We start from the raw sequence: 21,301 nt of genomic DNA, 5'->3' as shown, positions 1-21,301 counted from the left end.
AAAACTAATCAGTGAAATAAAATTTGAACCATGTACCATGAAATCCTCAAACTGTCTGCCTTATTAATATAGGTAACCTAAACTGAAATCAAGTGTATTGTCTCCAAGTCTGGGTTTAATTTCTATGTCTTCCCTAAAGCAACCAATCACATCTGTGGACACCATGTTTTGGAAACACGTCTTCTCAATTCAGAATGCTTTTTCCACAATATATTAATTTGATTTGGCTCAAGAACATGAGAGAAGCAGACTTGTGAATGAAGGTTTGAATCCCACTGCTGACAGAGAACCACACTATTGCAGCTGACTGCACCTAGTAGGTGCATTTAAGGTTAGCTATGAACACAATGAGTTAAATGCAGAGAAGTAATTTCCTCAAGAGACATCACTGAAATATACTTAAAATGTACTTAAAACACTATCAATTGACATGCTTTTATGTCAATTAATGTCAACTAATGATACTTACTGTATCATTAGTTTTTGGCCACTTGTTAGCTACAGATTCTATTTCTTATTGATTGTAAAAAGTTCTTCCTGAAAAATGTAATGACTAAACTGAGGTTCATATCTGGGTCAGGCCTTTCTCTTTGGAGTTAGTATGTTCTTCTTAGTATGCGCTTGTGTGTGTGCGTGTGTGCAAGTGTAAGTGCGTATGTGTGTTGGTGACCCTAACTTGCTTGTATGCATGAATGTAAGCATTTGTGTCCAGCTGTCTGTCTCTGTGTCCTCCCTGTGAGCGATTGACTACCTGGTCAAGGTGTACCCACCTTTTGCCCTTAGTCAGCTGGGATTGGCTCTCGCAACCCACAATCCTGAACTGGGTAAAGTGATATAATGTAGAAGATGGATGGCTGGAGTCTGACTAAGTTTTACTATCCTGACAGCGCCTGAAGTCCACACGGCGCTCGGCAGCCTGAAAGGTCAGTATGTCAGCGTAAGGGGTAAAGAGGGAGGGGTCCATGCCTACCTGGGTGTCCCATTTGCAAAGCCCCCTGTGGGTCCTTCACTGAGACTGGCTGCACCTCAGCCTGTGGAGGGATGGGAAGGAGTGAGAGACGCCACCAAGCAGCCGGCCATGTGAGACATCTGCAGCTTTCAATTGAACACCATACTTTGAGGGTTGATGTCTAATACTTATTGAAAATTATTCTTTTTCAGGTGTATTCAGAATAAACAACTTGCTTTACTTCTAATTGATAAATTTGGCACCGTGCTGGAAGATATCCCCGGCATTTCAGAAGACTGTCTTTACCTCACCATTTACACCCCTGCAAATAGGGCTGCGACTGCTGAGTTCCCAGTAAGAACCCTTTACTGCAGGTTCTGAGTGCTGTAGTGCAATTACTGAGATTAGAGTTTTAAAACAAATTGGAGCACTTTGAAGAATTCACATTTCAAACCACCTTGCAATAGTTTTCACAAGTCAAATGAACATTTTCCAGGTCATGGTCTGGATCCACGGTGGGGGCTTCACTTTAGGGTCAGTTTCATCATACGATGGCTCAGCACTCGCTGCTTACCAGGATGTGGTTGTAGTTCTAATCCAGTATCGCTTGGGACTTCTGGGATTTCTCAGGTCGGTATATGGACTGAGGTCATGGAGCTCAATCAGAACAAACTATTGTTTTTTGTGTTGATTTAATAACATTTATTATTTGTAACGTGCTAGTTGGAATAAAAAGAACTAAACTTGTTGCCTAATATGTAACTTTATCTTACATCCAGCACTGGAGATGAGCACGTGTCTGGAAACTTTGGTCTCTTGGACCAGATACAAGCCCTGAAGTGGATCCAGTAGCACATTCATAACTTTGGAGGGAATCCAGATTCCGTTTCCATATTTGGAGAGTCTGCTGGTGGAGCAAGTGTATCCCTCCTGGTAAGAACTGATCTGCAGAGAAGATACTCAAAATGAACTTTTTGTTCTTTTATAAACATGTTGATGTCATGTTATTAAAATTGTTTATTTTGCTTCCTGTTACTTTAAATGATAGCTTCTCTCACCATTGTCCAAGGGACTGTTCCACCGTGCCATATCCCAGAGTGGCTCGGCTACAATACCATTACTAAGGGAAAAGGATCCTCTCGCAGCAACACAGGTCAATGAGCCACGTGTTTACTTTTTGTACACATAATGCAAAACATTCAAATGTTTGCGTATATTGTTTCAACCATTTACTCTCTATCCATAGGTGATCGCAAATGCATCAGGTTGTAGCCTCAAAAGCACAGAGAAGATTGGTGAATGCATGAGAAATCTCAATACTGATGCTATAGTGGCTACTGTGCAGGTGAGATACTGGTTACTTCATACTGGATACTGATAAAGATCGTTGGGATGAGATTATTGAAAATGAATTGTCATTTGGTGTTGAGCCTAAAACTGATATAAACCTAGACAGGGAGCCGGGAAAAGGAAGACAGAAAAGACCCAGAGGCAACCTGAAGTCTATAAAGATATTTTCCCCAATATGTCTGGCGAGCTGAAGGCTGTAGCTCAGGTGGAGCAGCAGATTGTCTTCCAATCACAGGGATGTGGGACTGATTCCCTGTCTCAACTTTTTCATATCTCAATATATCCTTGAGTAAAGTAAGACACTTGACCTCAAACTGCTCAGAAATGGGCTCTTTGCATGGCAGCTGTCATCGTTGATGTGTGTGTGAATGGGTGAATGTGACTAATACTAAAGGTGCTTTTGAACTGCTGAAACTTTAGACAGGCAAATTCCATAATCCATTTACAAGTTTCCTGCGGTGTTTTTTTATTCTGTCAAGGATGAAAAACTGGGGATGTCTATGCACGTTGATGGACACTTCTTGACAAAAGCTGTGGATGAGCTTTTGAGGAAACATGAAATCCTCACTGTGCCATTCATGATCGGGGTGAATAATGATGAAATGGGATGGATGCTAGCTGATGTGAGTGTTGACGTCTTACTTACATTTAACAAATCCGCAATTCAAGCAATAAGCTGATTAAATGTAATTAAGCTTTGCTTTTGTGCATTTGACATATTAACTGCTGTTGGTTCTTTCCTTAGTTGTTTGATTTTCCAAAATGGAGAAAGGGATTTATTCTGGAGCAGATTGAAAACATGCTGTCCAGCTTCTTTTCAGACGTAAGATAACGCATGATTGAATAATATCACTGTTCTTCTACCTGATAAAGCTTCACTGACAGTTGTCTTTTTTTTTGAAGCCCAAAGATGCAGCCATGCAAGATCTGTTGATAGAAGAATATGTTGGAACTGGTGAAGATCCGGTGAAAAATAGAGCAGGGCTTACTGAAGCACTTGGAGACCTGTTATTTACTATTCTAGCGATAACAGATGCGAACGCTCACAGAGGTATCTTTCGGATTCCATTCCATCTGATTATATTTGGCTAGAAAAGGCAGTAACTAAATAACCTTTAATATACAGAAGTGTAGTAATAAATCACATAGAAATACATACATCTACATGAATGGGTACAGGTTATGAACAAGCTGACTACCTTTACCTTATGGACTATTATTGTCTAGTTTGCACAGTGGTGAAATATTTATGCTGCGGTTTGCAAATTTAGTATTTGCTATCACTCATTTTCTCCATTATCATTACTAATTATCTACATATAGATGCCGGTGCTGCTGTTTACTTGTACGAGTACCAACACCCCATCGATTTCCAACAAGAAAAAAGACCAAGCTTTGTTAAGAGTGACCATACAGATGAAATCCCTGTGGTCTTAGGATTCTGCTTCACCACCACTCATGTCACGTTGACTCGTAAGTGCAAGAGAAGGACAACGTTTCATCAGTCCCCAGGTATTTTCGATCGGGAATAACAGTGTCGTACAACATGTTCTTCATTGTAGACGCATGCCCTGAAGAGGAGGAACAGTTGAGCAGAACCGTCATGAGCTACTGGGCCAACTTTGCTCGTACAGGGTAGGAATGACTTCTCATGTGAGATTGTGATTTACATGAACAAACTACTTCCAACTTGTGTCTTGTGTGTGTGTGTGTGTGTGTGTGTGTGTGTGTGTGTGTGTGTGTGTGTGTGTGTGTGTGTGTGTGTGTGTGTGTGTGTGTGTGTGTGTGTAGGTCTCCTAATGGAGCCGGACTGGCCCACTGGCCAAAGTATGGAGCAGAAGAGTCGTATCTGGTAATTGATTTAAAGGAGCAGGTGGTTGCTCATCACCTGAAGAAGGACCGGTTTGTCTTCATGACTCAGACCCTCCCAGAGAAGATCAAACAACTTCAGGAGAATACGGAGCACGCCGAGCTGTAGGACAGCAACATTGCCTTGTTCTGTTCCATCAGTTTTTAATTGTAATGCGCTCAGAAGGTTTTCACCGTCAATGACACATTTCATAAGATTAGTTTGACATACAAATCTTTCAGCACATTTTACACATTTTTAAGATTGCTTTGTTCTACTGTTGAGCATACTATTATATTAATCTGGATTCTAATTAAATGATCATAAAATTTCATTGTTGGTATTTTTGTGTTGTTCACCAATGACAGTTAACATTCATATTGACCTTTGGTCTCCACTTAGAAAAACAAACAGTTTTTGATGTCTTTCTCCCATTGCTGTAAATAAATGTGATCTTTTCATTTTATTTTACATTCATATTGTGGTGTACAAAGTATTACAATAGTTAATTTTTAGATTCAAGATACTTTATTTATCCCCGAGGGGCAATTTAAAACAGCACACACTGAGTAGTTTATGTAAAAACAACCACACAAACTTTGAAAACATCACAGCATAGAAAAAAAGATCCTTAAACCACGGAATAAATATCATGAATACAATAAATACACATCAAGAGTCAATCATATAAAGCGCATTGTGGTCCCAGCAACTTGGCAGAGAGACGATCAAGAGGTAGAGCTCAGTTCAGAGCCACTGAGAGTGGGAGTCATGGGGTTGGGGGGCTGAGTGGACACCGGCAGGGAGACAGAGGGTCAGGCTTGTTCCATTGTTGAACATAACATCTTTTCATTCTGGATTTTCATGAAATGACTGGAAAGTCTCATTGTTGATATTTTCTACTCTGTGTTGTTCATCAATTATATTTTGCATTCATACTGACCTGATAGATGACAAATACACTAAAGAGAAGGTTAACCCTGGTCAGCTGATGGACACATGGAGGTGTAGAGGTTGTAGCCTTGAAACTAAAGCACAGAAAAGATTGTTGATTGCAGGAGAGACCTTAATACTGACACTATAGTGACTATTGGACAGGTGAAATACTGGTTGTAAAACTGATAAAGATTGAATTGTGAGCAATGAAAATGACTTCACTGATAAAAACCAAACTGCCACCCCCGCGACCCAGAAACGGATAAGCGGGAGAAAATGTATGGATGGATGATAAAAACCTATCTCTCTCGCTCTCTCTCTGTCTCTCTCTCTCGTTCTCTCTTTCTCTATCTCTCTCTCTCACCACACATATACATACTGTGCAGTCATGAGTTGTTTTACAAAATCAGCATACATTTTCATTTTGATAGTCTGATGACCTCGTTTACACGTTGGTGGTTTTGATTGAAGGATGTGGCTCCATTGTCTCGGGAAACTTCAACTATATTATTTGTTCCTTGAAGGGCGATTTGTTGTGCAGCAGTTACAAGAGTGAAAAATCCTCTAGGAAATTCTATATACTTGGCACCCTCTTCCATATGTTCAGAAAATATGTTTCCCCTTGTTAAACGTACCATAAGCAGCTTACTTTCATGCTGTTCTGTATAAAAAGTCCACTCTCAATACATTTTAAATAAGTTAAACAAAATAAAATGTGTATATACACTGAAGGGAGTTGCTCAGTCATTCAATGTTTTTTTGTCTTCCAATGGCTCATGGAGGATGTCATGAAGAACCTTTGGTAACACCCTTGTATGTGTGGCACATGGGAGTGACACCTGACTGGAGGTCTTAATCAAAGCGAACACACGCAAGCCTTTTATAAAAACTTATTTTTTTCTTGTCGTTTGCTCATGCGTAGGCACACATGGCAAGAACGGCATGCACACTCATAGAAGTCCAGGTAATTCTAAACTACATCAAGAAGTATTTGAGCAGCACATGCTGTCATCCATACTACATCTAATACAGAGAGTGGCTTTCTGATAGAGATGGTATGATGACACACGACATTGCGCCTGGATTAAGAATTAATGGATTCATTCTCAAAGTCCAGCTCAAGGCTTCAAGTGATCCATGTTATGTGTGCCTGGTTGTTTTCATGAGAATGCAGTAACAAGGAATTTAAAAACAAACAATGATATAAACTGTAATGTTGTTTGAATATAAACGAAAATGAAGTGGATGCCCCAGTTTAGGTGTTTTCTGTTTCATCTGATAAAAAGTGGCATTATATCTTTTTGAAGTAGCAAGGAATACCATTAACTCATGTTTTTACTAGAATTTGTAGTATTTCCTTCAGTATAGGTTGTTATCACTGGAAACTAGAGTTGCTACGATCACTTTTTTCTGCACATGTTTTCATTGCTACTCATTTTCATGTATTCATAAAAGAACATTATGAGGCTAAACTGACAACACAAATGATTAAACATGGATAGTTTTGTGGAGGAAAAGCAAAATAGAAAGACCTCTGTCTCATCATGGCACCGGCCAAAAATGGCCAGATTCTGTTTACACTCCCGAGATTATTCCACAATGAAGTTAATGAAAAATATATTTGTGTCTATAAATATCCCTCTCCCTGCCCCCATGTCGCTGAGGCTCATGGGAGAGGGAGTTCAATAAAATAACTGCACTTTTATGTATCGCAGTTTTCACATCGTAAATGTCATGTAAACCAGATTTGAAGTTTCTTTTCGATCAGATGTGGAGCTGCTCACCGTGATGTTTTAAAGGTTAAAAAAAAAAGTAAGACAATAAAGTCAGGGCGTGGTATAACTACACGGAAGCCTTTTCAGACCTACGAGCGTGTTTTGAGTTTTAATATCCTGCTGGTTTGTTGGAAGTTTCCCGGTGGGTGTTATATGGATGTCTCGTCACTGAGACTGGGCGTCCCAATTCAACAACGCTTCTCTTCCCGTGTCCTCGTTGCAGACTCCTGCAGAGGTTTGTTGTCGACATAAGATCATCATGAAGCTCAGCGCAACTCAAGCTTTCTGCTTTCTACTGTCTCTTGTATTTGCTGGTGTTGCTGCAGATCTTCATTGTAAGTAAACCGTAAGGTAACGGAGGCGGTGGAAACTATTAGAAAAGGTGTAATCTCGATCTAACTGAGCTTTCAGTCTGACTGATAAGAAAACGTGGTATTATTGAATATTTATAAAACACGATTGGACATGATTTGTGTTTGTCTTTATTTGTGTTGTTAGTTGAGTTTACCTATTGCCTCCATTATACTCAGTGTGTCTAAAGGTGAATCAGGGTGTGGGTTTCAGTTGCTGGGATTACTTATTTGTTTTTTTTAATCCTATCTAATGTTGAATCTCCGTCATGGGCCAGTGGTTACAAATGTACAAAAATAATCTCAACATAAGCCACAATAATGGGGTTTATAATTGTTTTTTAGTAACTGCATATTTTCTGTTCATAGGTTGTCTGAATGTTGTGAGGTAAAAAGTCTGGTGAAGTTTTATTCTTGTGACAGCGCCTGAAGTCCACACGGAGCTGGGCAGCCTGAAAGGTCAGTATGTCAGCGTAAGGGGTAAAGAGGGAGGGGTCCATGCCTACCTGGGTGTCCCATTTGCAAAGCCCCCTGTGGGTCCTTCACTGAGACTGGCTGCACCTCAGCCCGTGGAGGGATGGGAAGGAGTGAGAGACGCCACCAAGCAGCCGGCCATGTGAGACATCTGCAGCTTTCAATTGAACACCATACTGTGAGGGATGATGTCTAATACTTATTGAAAATTATTCTTTTTCAGGTGTATTCAGAATAAACAACTTGCTTTGCTTCTAATTGATAAATTTGGCACCGTGCTGGAAGATATCCCCGGCATTTCAGAAGACTGTCTTTACCTCAACATTTACACCCCTGCAAATAGGGCTGCGACTGCTGAGTTCCCAGTAAGAACCCTTTACTGCAGGTTCTGAGTGCTGTCATGCAATTACTGAGATTAGAGTTTTAAAACAAATTGGAGCACTTTGAAGAATTCACATTTCAAACCACCTTGCAATAGTTTTCACAAGTCAAATGAACATTTTCCAGGTCATGGTCTGGATCCACGGTGGGGGCTTCACTTTAGGGTCAGTTTCATCATACGATGGCTCAGCACTCGCTGCTTACCAGGATGTGGTTGTAGTTCTAATCCAGTATCGCTTGGGACTTCTGGGATTTCTCAGGTCGGTATATGGACTGAGGTCATGGAGCTCAATCAGAACAAACTATTGTTTTTTGTGTTGATTTAATAACATTTATTATTTGTAACGTGCTAATTGGAATAAAAAGAACTAAACTTTTTGCCTAATATGTAACTTTATCTTACATCCAGCACTGGAGATGAGCACGTGTCTGGAAACTTTGGTCTCTTGGACCAGATACAAGCCCTGAAGTGGATCCAGCAGCACATTCACAACTTTGGAGGGAATCCAGATTCCGTTACCATATTTGGAGAGTCTGCTGGTGGAGCAAGTGTATCCCTCCTGGTCAGAACTGATCTGCAGAGAAGATACTCAAAATGAACTTTTTGTTCTTTTATAAACATGTTGATGTTATTAAAATTATTTATTTTGCTTCCTGTTACTTTAAATGATAGCTTCTCTCACCATTGTCCAAGGGACTGTTCCACCGTGCCATATCCCAGAGTGGCTCGGCTACAATACCATTACTAAGGGAAAAGGATCCTCTCGCAGCAACACAGGTCAATGAGCCACGTGTTTACTTTTTGTACACATAATGCAAAACATTCAAATGTTTGCGTATATTGTTTCAACCATTTACTCTCTATCCATAGGTGATCGCAAATGCATCAGGTTGTAGCCTCAAAAGCACAGAGAAGATTGGTGAATGCATGAGAAATCTCAATACTGATGCTATAGTGGCTACTGTGCAGGTGAGATACTGGTTACTTCATACTGGATACTGATAAAGATCGTTGGGATGAGATTATTGAAAATGAATTGTCATTTGGTGTTGAGCCTAAAACTGATATAAACCTAGACAGGGAGCCGGGAAAAGGAAGACAGAAAAGACCCAGAGGCAACCTGAAGTCTATAAAGATATTTTCCCCAATATGTCTGGCGAGCTGAAGGCTGTAGCTCAGGTGGAGCAGCAGATTGTCTTCCAATCACAGGGATGTGGGACTGATTCCCTGTCTCAACTTTTTCATATCTCAATATATCCTTGAGTAAAGTAAGACACTTGACCTCAAACTGCTCAGAAATGGGCTCTTTGCATGGCAGCTGTCATCGTTGATGTGTGTGTGAATGGGTGAATGTGACTAATACTAAAGGTGCTTTTGAACTGCTGAAACTTTAGACAGGCAAATTCCATAATCCATTTACAAGTTTCCTGCGGTGTTTTTTTATTCTGTCAAGGATGAAAAACTGGGGATGTCTATGCACGTTGATGGACACTTCTTGACAAAAGCTGTGGATGAGCTTTTGAGGAAACATGAAATCCTCACTGTGCCATTCATGATCGGGGTGAATAATGATGAAATGGGATGGATGCTAGCTGATGTGAGTGTTGACGTCTTACTTACATTTAACAAATCCGCAATTCAAGCAATAAGCTGATTAAATGTAATTAAGCTTTGCTTTTGTGCATTTGACATATTAACTGCTGTTGGTTCTTTCCTTAGTTGTTTGATTTTCCAAAATGGAGAAAGGGATTTATTCTGGAGCAGATTGAAAACATGCTGTCCAGCTTCTTTTCAGACGTAAGATAACGCATGATTGAATAATATCACTGTTCTTCTACCTGATAAAGCTTCACTGACAGTTGTCTTTTTTTTTGAAGCCCAAAGATGCAGCCATGCAAGATCTGTTGATAGAAGAATATGTTGGAACTGGTGAAGATCCGGTGAAAAATAGAGCAGGGCTTACTGAAGCACTTGGAGACCTGTTATTTACTATTCCAGCGATAACAGATGCGAACGCTCACAGAGGTATCTTTCGGATTCCATTCCATCTGATTATATTTGGCTAGAAAAGGCAGTAACTAAATAACCTTTAATATACAGAAGTGTAGTAATAAATCACATAGAAATACATACATCTACATGAATGGCTACAGGCATGTACAGGTTATGAACAAGCTGACTACCTTTACCTTATGGACTATTATTGTCTAGTTTGCACAGTGGTGAAATATTTATGCTGCGGTTTGCAAATTTAGTATTTTCTATCACTCATTTTCTCCATTATCATTACCAATTGTCTACATATAGATGCCGGTGCTGCTGTTTACTTGTACGAGTACCAACACCCCATCGATTTCCAACAAGAAAAAAGACCAAGCTTTGTTAAGAGTGACCATACAGATGAAATCCCTGTGGTCTTAGGATTCTGCTTCACCACCACTCATGTCACGTTGACTCGTAAGTGCAAGAGAAGGACAACGTTTCATCAGTCCCCAGGTATTTTCGATCGGGAATAACAGTGTCGTACAACATGTTCTTCATTGTAGACGCATGCCCTGAAGAGGAGGAACAGTTGAGCAGAACCGTCATGAGCTACTGGGCCAACTTTGCTCGTACAGGGTAGGAATGACTTCTCATGTGAGATTTCGATTTACGTGAATAAACTACTTCCAACTTGTGTCTTCGTGTGTGTGTGTGTGTGTGTGTGTGTGTGTAGGTCTCCTAATGGAGCCGGACTGGCCCACTGGCCAAAGTATGGAGCAAAAGAGTCGTATCTGGTAATTGATTTAAAGGAGCAGGTGGTTGCTCATCACCTGAAGAAGGACCGGTTTGTCTTCATGACTCAGACCCTCCCAGAGAAGATCAAACAACTTCAGGAGAATACGGAGCACGCCGAGCTGTAGGACAGCAACATTGCCTTGTTCTGTTCCATCAGTTTTTAATTGTAATGAGCTCAGAAGGTTTTCACCGTCAATGACACATTTCATAAGATTAGTTTGACATACAAATCTTTCAGCACATTTTACACATTTTTAAGATTGCTTTGTTCTACTGTTGAGCATACTATTATATTAATCTGGATTCTAATTAAATGATCATAAAATTTCATTGTTGGTATTTTTGTGTTGTTCACCAATGACAGTTAACATTCATATTGACCTTTGGTCTCCACTTAAAAAAACAAACAGTTTTTGATGTCTTTCTCCCATTGCTGTAAATAAATGTGATCTTTTCATTTTATTTTACACTCATATTGTGGTGTACAAAGTTTTACAATAGTTTATTTTTAGATTCAAGATACTATATCTATCCCCAAGAGGGAATCTAAAACAGCACACACTGAGTAGTTTATGTAAAAACAACCATAAAAATTTTGAAAACACCACAGCATAGAAAAAAAGATCCTTAAACCACGGAATAAATATCATGAATACAATAAATACACATCAAGAGTCAATCATATAAAGCGCATTGTGGTCGCAGCAACTTGGCAGAGAGACGATCAAGAGGTAGAGCTCAGTTCAGAGCCACTGAGAGTGGGAGTCATGGGGTTGGGGGGCTGAGTGGACACCGGCAGGGAGACAGAGGGTCAGGCTTGTTCCATTGTTGAACATAACATCTTTTCATTCTGGATTTTCATGAAATGACTGGAAAGTCTCATTGTTGATATTTTCTACTCTGTGTTGTTCATCAATTATATTTTGCATTCATACTGACCTGATAGATGACAAATACACTAAAGAGAAGGTTAACCCTGGTCAGCTGATGGACACATGGAGGTGTAGAGGTTGTAGCCTTGAAACTAAAGCACAGAAAAGATTGTTGATTGCAGGAGAGACCTTAATACTGACACTATAGTGACTATTGGACAGGTGAAATACTGGTTGTAAAACTGATAAAGATTGAATTGTGAGCAATGAAAATGACTTCACTGATAAAAACCAAACTGCCACCCCCGCGACCCAGAAACGGATAAGCGGGAGAAAATGGATGGATGGATGATAAAAACCTATCTCTCTCGCTCTCTCTCTGTCTCTCTCTCTCGTTCTCTCTTTCTCTATCTCTCTCTCTCACCACACATATACATACTGTGCAGTCATGAGTTGTTTTACAAAATCAGCATACATTTTCATTTTGATAGTCTGATGACCTCGTTTACACGTTGGTGGTTTTGATTGAAGGATGTGGCTCCATTGTCTCGGGAAACTTCAACTATATTATTTGTTCCTTGAGGGGCGATTTGTTGTGCAGCAGTTACAAGAGTGAAAAATCCTCTAGGAAATTCTATATACTTGGCACCCTCTTCCATATGTTCAGAAAATATGTTTCCCCTTGTTAAACGTACCATAAGCAGCTTACTTTCATGCTGTTCTGTATAAAAAGTCCACTCTCAATACATTTTAAATAAGTTAAACAAAATAAAATGTGTATATACACTGAAGGGAGTTGCTCAGTCATTCAATGTTTTTTTGTCTTCCAATGGCTCATGGAGGATGTCATGAAGAACCTTTGGTAACACCCTTGTATGTGTGGCACATGGGAGTGACACCTGACTGGAGGTCTTAATCAAAGCGAACACACGCAAGCCTTTCATAAAAACTTATTTTTTTCTTGTCGTTTGCTCATGCGTAGGCACACATGGCAAGAACGGCATGCACACTCATAGAAGTCCAGGTAATTCTAAACTACATCAAGAAGTATTTGAGCAGCACATGCTGTCTTCCATACTACATCTAAAACAGAGAGTGGCTTTCTGATAGAGATGGTATGATGACACACGACATTGCGCCTGGATTAAGAATTAATGGATTCATTCTCAAAGTCCAGCTCAAGGCTTCAAGTGATCCATGTTATGTGTGCCTGGTTGTTTTCATGAGAATGCAGTAACAAGGAATTTAAAAACAAACAATGATATAAAATGTAATGTTGTTTGAATATAAACGAAAATGAAGTGGATGCCCCAGTTTAGGTGTTTTCTGTTTCATCTGATAAAAAGTGGCATTATATCTTTTTGAAGTAGCAAGGAATACCATTAACTCATGTCTTTACTAGAATTTGTAGTATTTCCTTAAGTATAGGTTGTTATCACTGGAAACTAGAGTTGCTACGATCACTTTTTTCTGCACATGTTTTCATTGCTACTCATTTTCATGTATTCATAAAAGAACATTATGAGGCTAAACTGACAACACAAATGATTAAACATGGATAGTTTTGTGGAGGAAAAGCAAAATAGAAAGACCTCTGTCTCATCATGGCACCGGCCAAAAATGGCCAGATTCTGTTTACACTCCCGAGATTATTCCACAATGAAGTTAATGAAAAATATATTTGTGTCTATAAATATCCCTCTCCCTGCCCCCATGTCGCTGAGGCTCATGGGAGAGGGAGTTCAATAAAATAACTGCACTTTTATGTATCGCAGTTTTCACATCGTAAATGTCATGTAAACCAGATTTGAAGTTTCTTTTCGATCAGATGTGGAGCTGCTCACCGTGATGTTTTAAAGGTTAAAAAAAAAGTAAGACAATAAAGTCAGGGCGTGGTATAACTACACGGAAGCCTTTTCAGACCTACGAGCGTGTTTTGAGTTTTAATATCCTGCTGGTTTGTTGTAAGTTTCCCGGTGGGTGTTATATGGATGTCTCGTCACTGAGACTGGGCGTCCCAATTCAACAACGCTTCTCTTCCCGTGTCCTCGTTGCAGACTCCTGCAGAGGTTTGTTGTCGACATAAGATCATCATGAAGCTCAGCGCAACTCAAGCTTTCTGCTTTCTACTGTCTCTTGTATTTGCTGGTGTTGCTGCAGATCTTCATTGTAAGTAAACCGTAAGGTAACGGAGGCGGTGGAAACTATTAGAAAAGGTGTAATCTCGATCTAACTGAGCTTTCAGTCTGACTGATAAGAAAACGTGGTATTATTGAATATTTATAAAACACGATTGGACATGATTTGTGTTTGTCTTTATTTGTGTTGTTAGTTGAGTTTACCTATTGCCTCCATTATACTCAGTGTGTCTAAAGGTGAATCAGGGTGTGGGTTTCAGTTGCTGGGATTACTTATTTGTTTTTTTAAATCCTATCTAATGTTGAATCTCCGTCATGGGCCAGTGGTTACAAATGTACAAAAATAATCTCAACATAAACCACAATAATGGGGTTTATAATTTATTTTTAGTAACTGCATATTTTCTGTTCATAGGTTGTATGAATGTTGTGAGGTAAAAAGTCTGGTGAAGTTTTATTCTTGTGACAGCGCCTGAAGTCCACACGGAGCTGGGCAGCCTGAAAGGTCAGTATGTGACTGTGAAGGGGACAGAGGCAGGGGTCCATGCCTACCTGGGTGTCCCATTTGCAAAGCCCCCTGTGGGTCCTTCACTGAGACTGGCTGCACCTCAGCCTGTGGAGGGATGGGAAGGAGTGAGAGACGCCACCAAGCAGCCGGCCATGTAAGATCTGTGCTTCAGTTTTTGCACTCCACATTTGGGGGAATCATGTCCAATTTCATTGTGGGGAATGTTTACTATGGAAGAGGATTGGGCCACCATTAAATTAAAAAAAACAAACAAAAAAAAAAGTTGACTTCTCTCTTAGAATTCTAACGGGTTTTTTTTTTTTTTTTTTGTCAATACTGGAATTTCCCTTGTGGACTTCTGTAAGTGTTAAATGTTGGTGATTTTACTTCGATTAACTGGAATTACTTGCCTTCCAATGGTTGAGGAGGCAGTAGCTTCACATCTTGATTATAAAAAAAAAAAAAAAAACAACTTTGACTAATCACATCAACACATTGGTTTGTATATTGCTTCTTATGACTTTTGCAGAAAGGGGCTAGTTTCTGATTGTGTGTTTTCACATTTGTATAAGTTGCATAACCTCACTGACGGACAACCCCCACCACCGGGAACTGGTCGGGTGAGTAGTTGTGAAATTGTTGCAACTGTGTTTGAACCTGGACATTCACTCCTTCACCAGAGAATTTCTGTCTCTCCTCCGGCTAATAACTTCAACAGCACTTGAACGTATGCTCGGACCCAAACATGATAGTGCCCTGTAGTTTGTTGGTTACCCTTGAGCGAATGATTTCACTATTACGCTGCTGAACTCCTATAAATATATGAATGGGCATTTATGAATAGATTCTCAGACTTGTATAGATGGACTCATAAATATATATGAATAGATGTGTAGACATGCCTTGTAGTGTGACGCTGTGTATTAGAGAAGAAGAATCGGCGTGACACCCATCTTGGATAAGGACCTGGTTCCGCTCAAATTTATTCACTTCTATTGATGGAGATCTTTACACACTTTATTATAGTTCTTTTTCAAGGTTTTTTTTTTTTTTTTTTTTTTTTTGGCCTCCAAATACTGTTTATTTTGGAGATAGGTACACGCATACCTGTCCATATGTGTCTTAGTTGAGGAACGCAATGAAGATATAATGAATCATAAGTCAGGGAGTGTAATAATCTGTGTTTGAGGCCACAGGGGACTGAATGATGCGATGCAACTGTGAAAAAACACAATCTATCAGAAGCTGGCCCCTTTCTGCAAACGTCCTAAAAAGCAAGCCAATGTGTTTGACTTTATTACCATCCAACCAACTATTGTTCTTGTAAATGTGAAACAACCTCTGCGACCACTTGAAGGTACAGAAATCCAGTTAAAAGTGGTCAGCCTCAAGTTAAACTTATCTGGAAGTCAAGCTCACCGACACTGAAAAAGATCCACAAAGGCAATCCCATATATTGACAGGAAAAAAAGTTCGAATTCTGAGAAAGGAGTGTTTTTTTAAAAGGTCGTCCTAATTGTCTTGCTTAGATATCAAGTTTCTGATGATAACAAAAAAAAAACATATTTTTCAGGTGCATTCAGAGCAGAGAAGTTGTTATCGATCTACTTGATAAACTGGGCGGGATGTTGGCAGAGATTCCAGAAGTTTCAGAGGACTGTCTTTACCTCAACATTTACACTCCTGCAAAGAAACCTCAGAATGCCAAGTTGCCAGTAAGAACTTCTTGCTGCAGATTGAAACTGATGTTGTGTAATTTCTGATATTTTCTTTCAGAAGGGTTTGGAATGTGTTCAAGATTACCACGTCCATACAATAGCACAATTTTAGGCGCAAATTCCAATGACAATTTTACAATCTGATTTTAATCAGTATTGTGAATTATATCCGAACTGCACCTCATGATCGTTATTCTAGCAAATAATCAAATGGCTACTATTTTTTTCAATTAATCAAAAAATAAAATAATTTGTTCTAATGGTTTGTTTGATGTATTTACCCAAAATGAAAATCCCAAACTACAATTAAACTTTTTTTTTTTTTTTTTTAAATATAAAAAGAGGAGTGCTGTAAAATCTTTCTGCATTATTTAGGAAGATAAAATATCCCAGTCTGACAACACTCGTGCTCTGTGATGATCTCATGAGAGGCTTGCCCCCCCCCCCACCCCCCACCCCCCACCCCCCACCCCCCACAGTCAGAAGGGGTTCATGTGATTAATAATTGGCCTAAAGATGTTTTCAGGAACTTCAGCAGACGTCTGAGGTGCACTTAAGTTTGGATTTTCATTATGGACACATTCTTCCACACTTCCTTGCCTAATCCTTCAATTTACAATTTAAAAAAAAAAAATAAAAAATTTGACATATCTATACTGAAAATGAACTATTTCTTGCCTGGTGTAACGTTCTGCAGGTTGCAACAGCAGTGAAATCCTATTGCGTGATCACAGAAACATGTTGAAACTTGGCCATAAGTGAATAGCATGACAACTAACACATTTCATATTTTGGTAATCCAGGTATGTTATACTTGGACAGGGACAAAACATAATCAGGACTTGCGGCGCTCTTGCTTTGCTGCCATTCTGCTGTTTTGATTTTGTTTATTTATTTGCTTGTTTTTTAAATGACATCGATGCACACTATGCCAATTGGTGTAATTCGTTATGTTGACTACATCAACAAATCTCCACAACACCAATAACATCTATTTAACTGAGTAGAAATGAACAATATCATCCTGTGAAATGTATTGCAGTAAGTTAGTGATGTTTTATGACTTTGCAGGTTATGTTCTGGATTCATGGTGGGGGCTTTACTATGGGGTCCGCTTCTATCTATGATGGCTCTGCAATTGCTGCTTACCAGGATGTGGTTGTGGTTTTGATCCAGTATCGTTTGGGAGTCTTGGGCTTTCTCAGGTAAACTGACTCAAGTCACTAAGAACAAGACAGTCCAGCAGTGGATTTATTTTTCTTTTTTTTGTTCTGTGTCGCATGTTAACATGAAATCAAAGCAGTCTCTGTGTCATTATTAGATTGAATCAAATGTGTGACTTTGTGTTTTATCCAGTACTGGAGATGAGCATGTGTCTGGAAACTTTGGCCTGTTGGACCAGATCGAAGCCTTGAGGTGGGTCCAGCAGCATATTCACCACTTTGGAGGAAACCCAGATTTGGTCACTATATTTGGAGAGTCTGCTGGTGGAGTGAGCGTTTCCTTGCTGGTATGTCACCAGAAGAGAAAATACCTTTTTTTTTTTTTTTTGTACTTTTCACATTTTCTGACACATCTAAACAATCAAAATGTTAAGTGTTTTTTTTTTTTGTTTTGTTTTGTTTTTTCCTCCAATATGGAGAAAATGTGATATGAAAGATTGTTTGGAGACACTTTAGAGAAGAGAGCTCATGCTTTAGAATGCAATGAATGCTTAATTCTGTTGCATATATAGTCATCTGATGTGGACATGGTAGCACCTGGTCACACGATGAGCCTGGTGTCAAATTACAAGCACTCCGGGCTGCCTGTTGTCAGGCTTTGCATTGTCAAAAAAAAACCTGTCCATGGTGAGGTTTTGGGTAGTGAGAGTGGGAAGATGGAGCAAAAAATGCTCCAGAGACTGCCAGAATTATACAAAAACAATTTCTGATTAATTTCATTCTTAGACTGCTTCCATATTGAAGTTCTTTTAAATGAAAAGTCTCTAAAACAGCCTGAACAGGTCTGTTTGTGATATCAAAAATAATGATGTTACCAAACTTACATAGTCAGAAGGAGATCAAATAATTATCTTCCCCACTATCTACGTTTATGTGTTGCACAAACTGTCACGTGTGCATTGTTGTGGCTTAAAGCTATAAAATGACAAACTTTTTGCACTTGTTTAATTTCCAAACGATTCTGCAGGAATGCTTTTAATATTTTCTGTTATAAACAGCTCCTCTCTCCATTGTCTGATGGCCTCTTCCACCATGCCATTGCTGAGAGCGGCACGGCATCCATGGATATGATTGTGTCAAACGACCCTCTATCAATAGCGAAGGTTCAGTATCTCTGCTTTTTTTTTTTTTTTTTTTTTTTTCCCCCCCCCAATTTCATTTTCTGATATTGCAAAGAAAAAGACCCTTCTTCTCTGTCCACAGGTTGTTGCAAATGCTACTGGGTGTAGCTTTGAAAGCACAGAGAAGATTGGCGAATGCATGAGACACCTTGACATTGATCCCATCATCGCTATTGCAAAGGTACACCAGTGTGTCCACAACTAATATAGATTTATGTATATGTGGTCTTCTGGACAATTAATAAATATTCTGTTCAACCTTTTATTGTTTATCCAGGATCCTACAGTGAGGTATACTATAAATGTTGACGGACACTTCCTGAGAAAACCCGTGAATGAGCTGCTCCACAAACATGAACTCCTGACCGTACCATTCATGACTGGTATTAATAACGATGAGGGTGGATGGCTACTTCCTTCTGTAAGTTCTCACAGGTTGCTGAGAATTGTGAAAATATACCAATGGTTGCAGTAAAAATTGTTCTTCGTGTATCTTTGAATTTAATTTATCTATGGTTTTTCCCTCTAGTTCTTGCTTCCTTCCAACTGGACAGAAGGACTAGACCGGGAATATGTTGTCGGCGTCGGATTCATGTTTCTCTCTGGTGTAAGACAGAACTTCTTTGTGCGTCATCTTTTCCTGAATATGAAGGAATATTTAGAAAAAAAAAAGAATTCTTAAGAACGATGTGGAAATTAATCTTGCATTAAAAGTAGTTTCATTTCTTTTTTCAGGAAAAAGGTGCAGTAGCACGAGACATGTTGGTAGAGGAATATATTGGAACTGGTGAAGATCGAGTGAAAAATAGAGATGGCTACACTGAGATGCTCGGAGATCTGCTATTTAATATTCCAGCTATCAAGACTGCTAATGCTCACAGAGGTACAGTATATGTTTTGCAAGACTTTCCTATTTTGTCGGCAAATCAATAATTATTGATTACACCCATTTGTCTACTTTTAGATGCTGGTGCTGATGTTTACTTGTATGAGTATCAACATCCTCCTAAATTTCTGCGGGAAAGAAGGGCAAGCTTTGTGAAGAGTGACCACGGAGATGAAATCCTACCGGTGTTTGGATTGTGCTTTACAACCCCTCATGTTAAGTTACAAGGTAAAAGGAATGTAAAAACCAGTAATTCAACAAAGCCCCTGATGTCTGGGATGCCTTTTGGATTTTTTTTTTTTCAGGATGCAGAATGTTTCACCATCATTTATCATTCATATCATTGTAGAGGCATGCCCTGAAGAGGAGGAACAGTTGAGCAGAACCATGATGAGCTACTGGGCCAACTTTGCCCGTACAGGGTAGGAATTCCTGCTCATAGTCTATACGTCTAAAAGTGTGCAAAAATGTAGGCCGTTGTGAAATAAAATGCTGCAAAACCAAAATGCTTTCAAAAATGTAATGCAGAGCGAAGCAGCTTCCCAATTCTTCCGCTTCAGATTCTAGAAATTGTCACAAAAACATCTATAATGTCTGCTGTTGCATTTTATTTGAACCTGTCACCTTACTGTTTATCAGTGATGCTTGATCAAAACCTTTGTGCTTGTTTATGTAGGTCTCCTAATGGAGCCGGACTGACCCACTGGCCAAAGTATGGAGCAGAAGAGTCGTATCTGGCAATTGATTTAAAGGAGCAGGTGGTTGCTCATCACCTGAAGAAGGACCGGTTTGTCTTCATGACTCAGACCCTCCCAGAGAAGATCAAACAACTTCAGGAGAACACGGAGCACGCCGAGCTGTAGGACAGCAACACTGCCTTGTACTGTTCCATCAGTTTTTAATTGAAATGAGCTCAGGTTTTCACCATCAATGAGACATTTCATAAGATTAGTTTGACTTACAAATTAGATTACTGTGTTCTACTGTTGAGCATACTGTTATATTAATCTGGATTTCTCATTAAATTATGAAGTTTCATTGTTGGTATTTTTGTGTTGTTCACCAATGACATTTAACATTCATGCTGACCTAATAGATGACTAATGTAAAAAAGGTTAACCGATATGGAGGTGCAGAGATTAGCACTGTTGCTTCACAACAATAAAGACAGTTCAAGTCCAGGCTGTGGCCTTTTTGTGTGGAGTTTGAAGGTTCTACCTTTGGCTGTGTGTGTGTCTTGTCCACCCAGGTTATCTGGTCTGATCCACATCATAAGATACATGTAAGGTCAATTTGTGGGTTCAGATTTTGTGGGCTACAAAAGATTTGTCACTTCCACAAGGGGCCCATTTTAACAATGTACTTCTACTGCAGGGAAGTATGAGAATTGCGGCCCCCAGTTTCATGTATATTGTATGTACACTACCCATCAAAAGTGTGGACACACCTGATTCAATGGTACTTGACAATTTACATTGTAGATTCTCACTGGAATTACGCAGTGAACAGAAAATTGTGCAATAGCTCCAAACATGTTTTAGATTTTAGATTCTTCAAAATAGCCACCCTTTGCTTTGATTACTGCTTTGCACACTCTTGGCATTCTCTCAGTGAGCTTCATGAGGTTGTCCCCTGAAATGGTTTTCCAACACTTCTGAAGGAGTTCCCAGAGATGCTGAGCACTTGTTAGCCCTTTTGCCTTCAGCCTGTGGTGCATCTGGATTGGTTTTCGGTCAGGTGACTGTGGAGGCCAGGTCATCTGGCAGCACTCTTATCACCCTCCTTGGTTAAATAGCCCTCACGTAGCCCCCGGGTGTGCTTGGGCTCGTTGTCCTGTTGAAAAATAAATGATGGTCCAACGAAACGCAAACCAGATGGGATGGCAGGATGTTGTTGGTGAACAATGTGGTTCAGGGAGGAGTGGCACACACCAAGACAACTTTTAAGAGTGACACGCACAGCCACATTGTGCGGGCCATTCTTCTGTATAGA

The 21,301-nt window shown here is 39.6% G+C and overlaps 2 protein-coding genes across 2 annotated transcripts; both read left to right on the top strand.

Annotated features, from left to right (window-relative positions):
- Window positions 1-688: 688 nt before the first annotated feature.
- LOC308116537 (fatty acyl-CoA hydrolase precursor, medium chain-like) lies at window positions 689-4,277 on the top strand (the record flags this gene model as incomplete). The annotated part of the gene is given in 14 exon segments (XM_080474788.1): window positions 689-735; window positions 871-1,080; window positions 1,162-1,303; window positions 1,446-1,579; window positions 1,729-1,798; window positions 1,802-1,882; window positions 1,998-2,102; window positions 2,196-2,294; window positions 2,779-2,922; window positions 3,045-3,122; window positions 3,203-3,350; window positions 3,623-3,772; window positions 3,862-3,934; window positions 4,091-4,277. Coding segments are annotated over 14 exon segments (1,668 nt in total).
- Window positions 4,278-7,007: 2,730 nt separating this feature from the next.
- Window positions 7,008-20,511, top strand: ces2b (carboxylesterase 2b). The gene is made up of 27 exons (XM_080474787.1): window positions 7,008-7,194; window positions 7,633-7,825; window positions 7,907-8,048; window positions 8,191-8,324; window positions 8,474-8,627; window positions 8,738-8,842; window positions 8,936-9,034; window positions 9,519-9,662; window positions 9,785-9,862; window positions 9,943-10,090; window positions 10,373-10,522; window positions 10,612-10,684; window positions 10,782-10,964; window positions 11,549-11,574; window positions 13,723-13,884; window positions 14,323-14,515; window positions 15,935-16,076; window positions 17,151-17,284; window positions 17,436-17,589; window positions 18,301-18,405; window positions 18,506-18,604; window positions 18,701-18,844; window positions 18,953-19,030; window positions 19,159-19,306; window positions 19,388-19,537; window positions 19,659-19,731; window positions 19,986-20,511. Exons 1-27 carry the CDS (start codon window positions 7,119-7,121, stop codon window positions 20,170-20,172), a joined length of 3,474 nt encoding a protein of 1,157 aa, XP_080330913.1. The 5' UTR covers window positions 7,008-7,118; the 3' UTR covers window positions 20,173-20,511.
- Window positions 20,512-21,301: the final 790 nt, after the last annotated feature.

This window comes from Lipophrys pholis (assembly GCF_963383615.2).
Source record: "Lipophrys pholis genome assembly, chromosome: 11".
NCBI lineage: Eukaryota > Metazoa > Chordata > Actinopteri > Blenniiformes > Blenniidae > Lipophrys > Lipophrys pholis.
The sequence above is the reverse complement of the archived record's forward strand: the minus strand, read 5'-3'. Positions and strand labels throughout refer to the sequence as shown.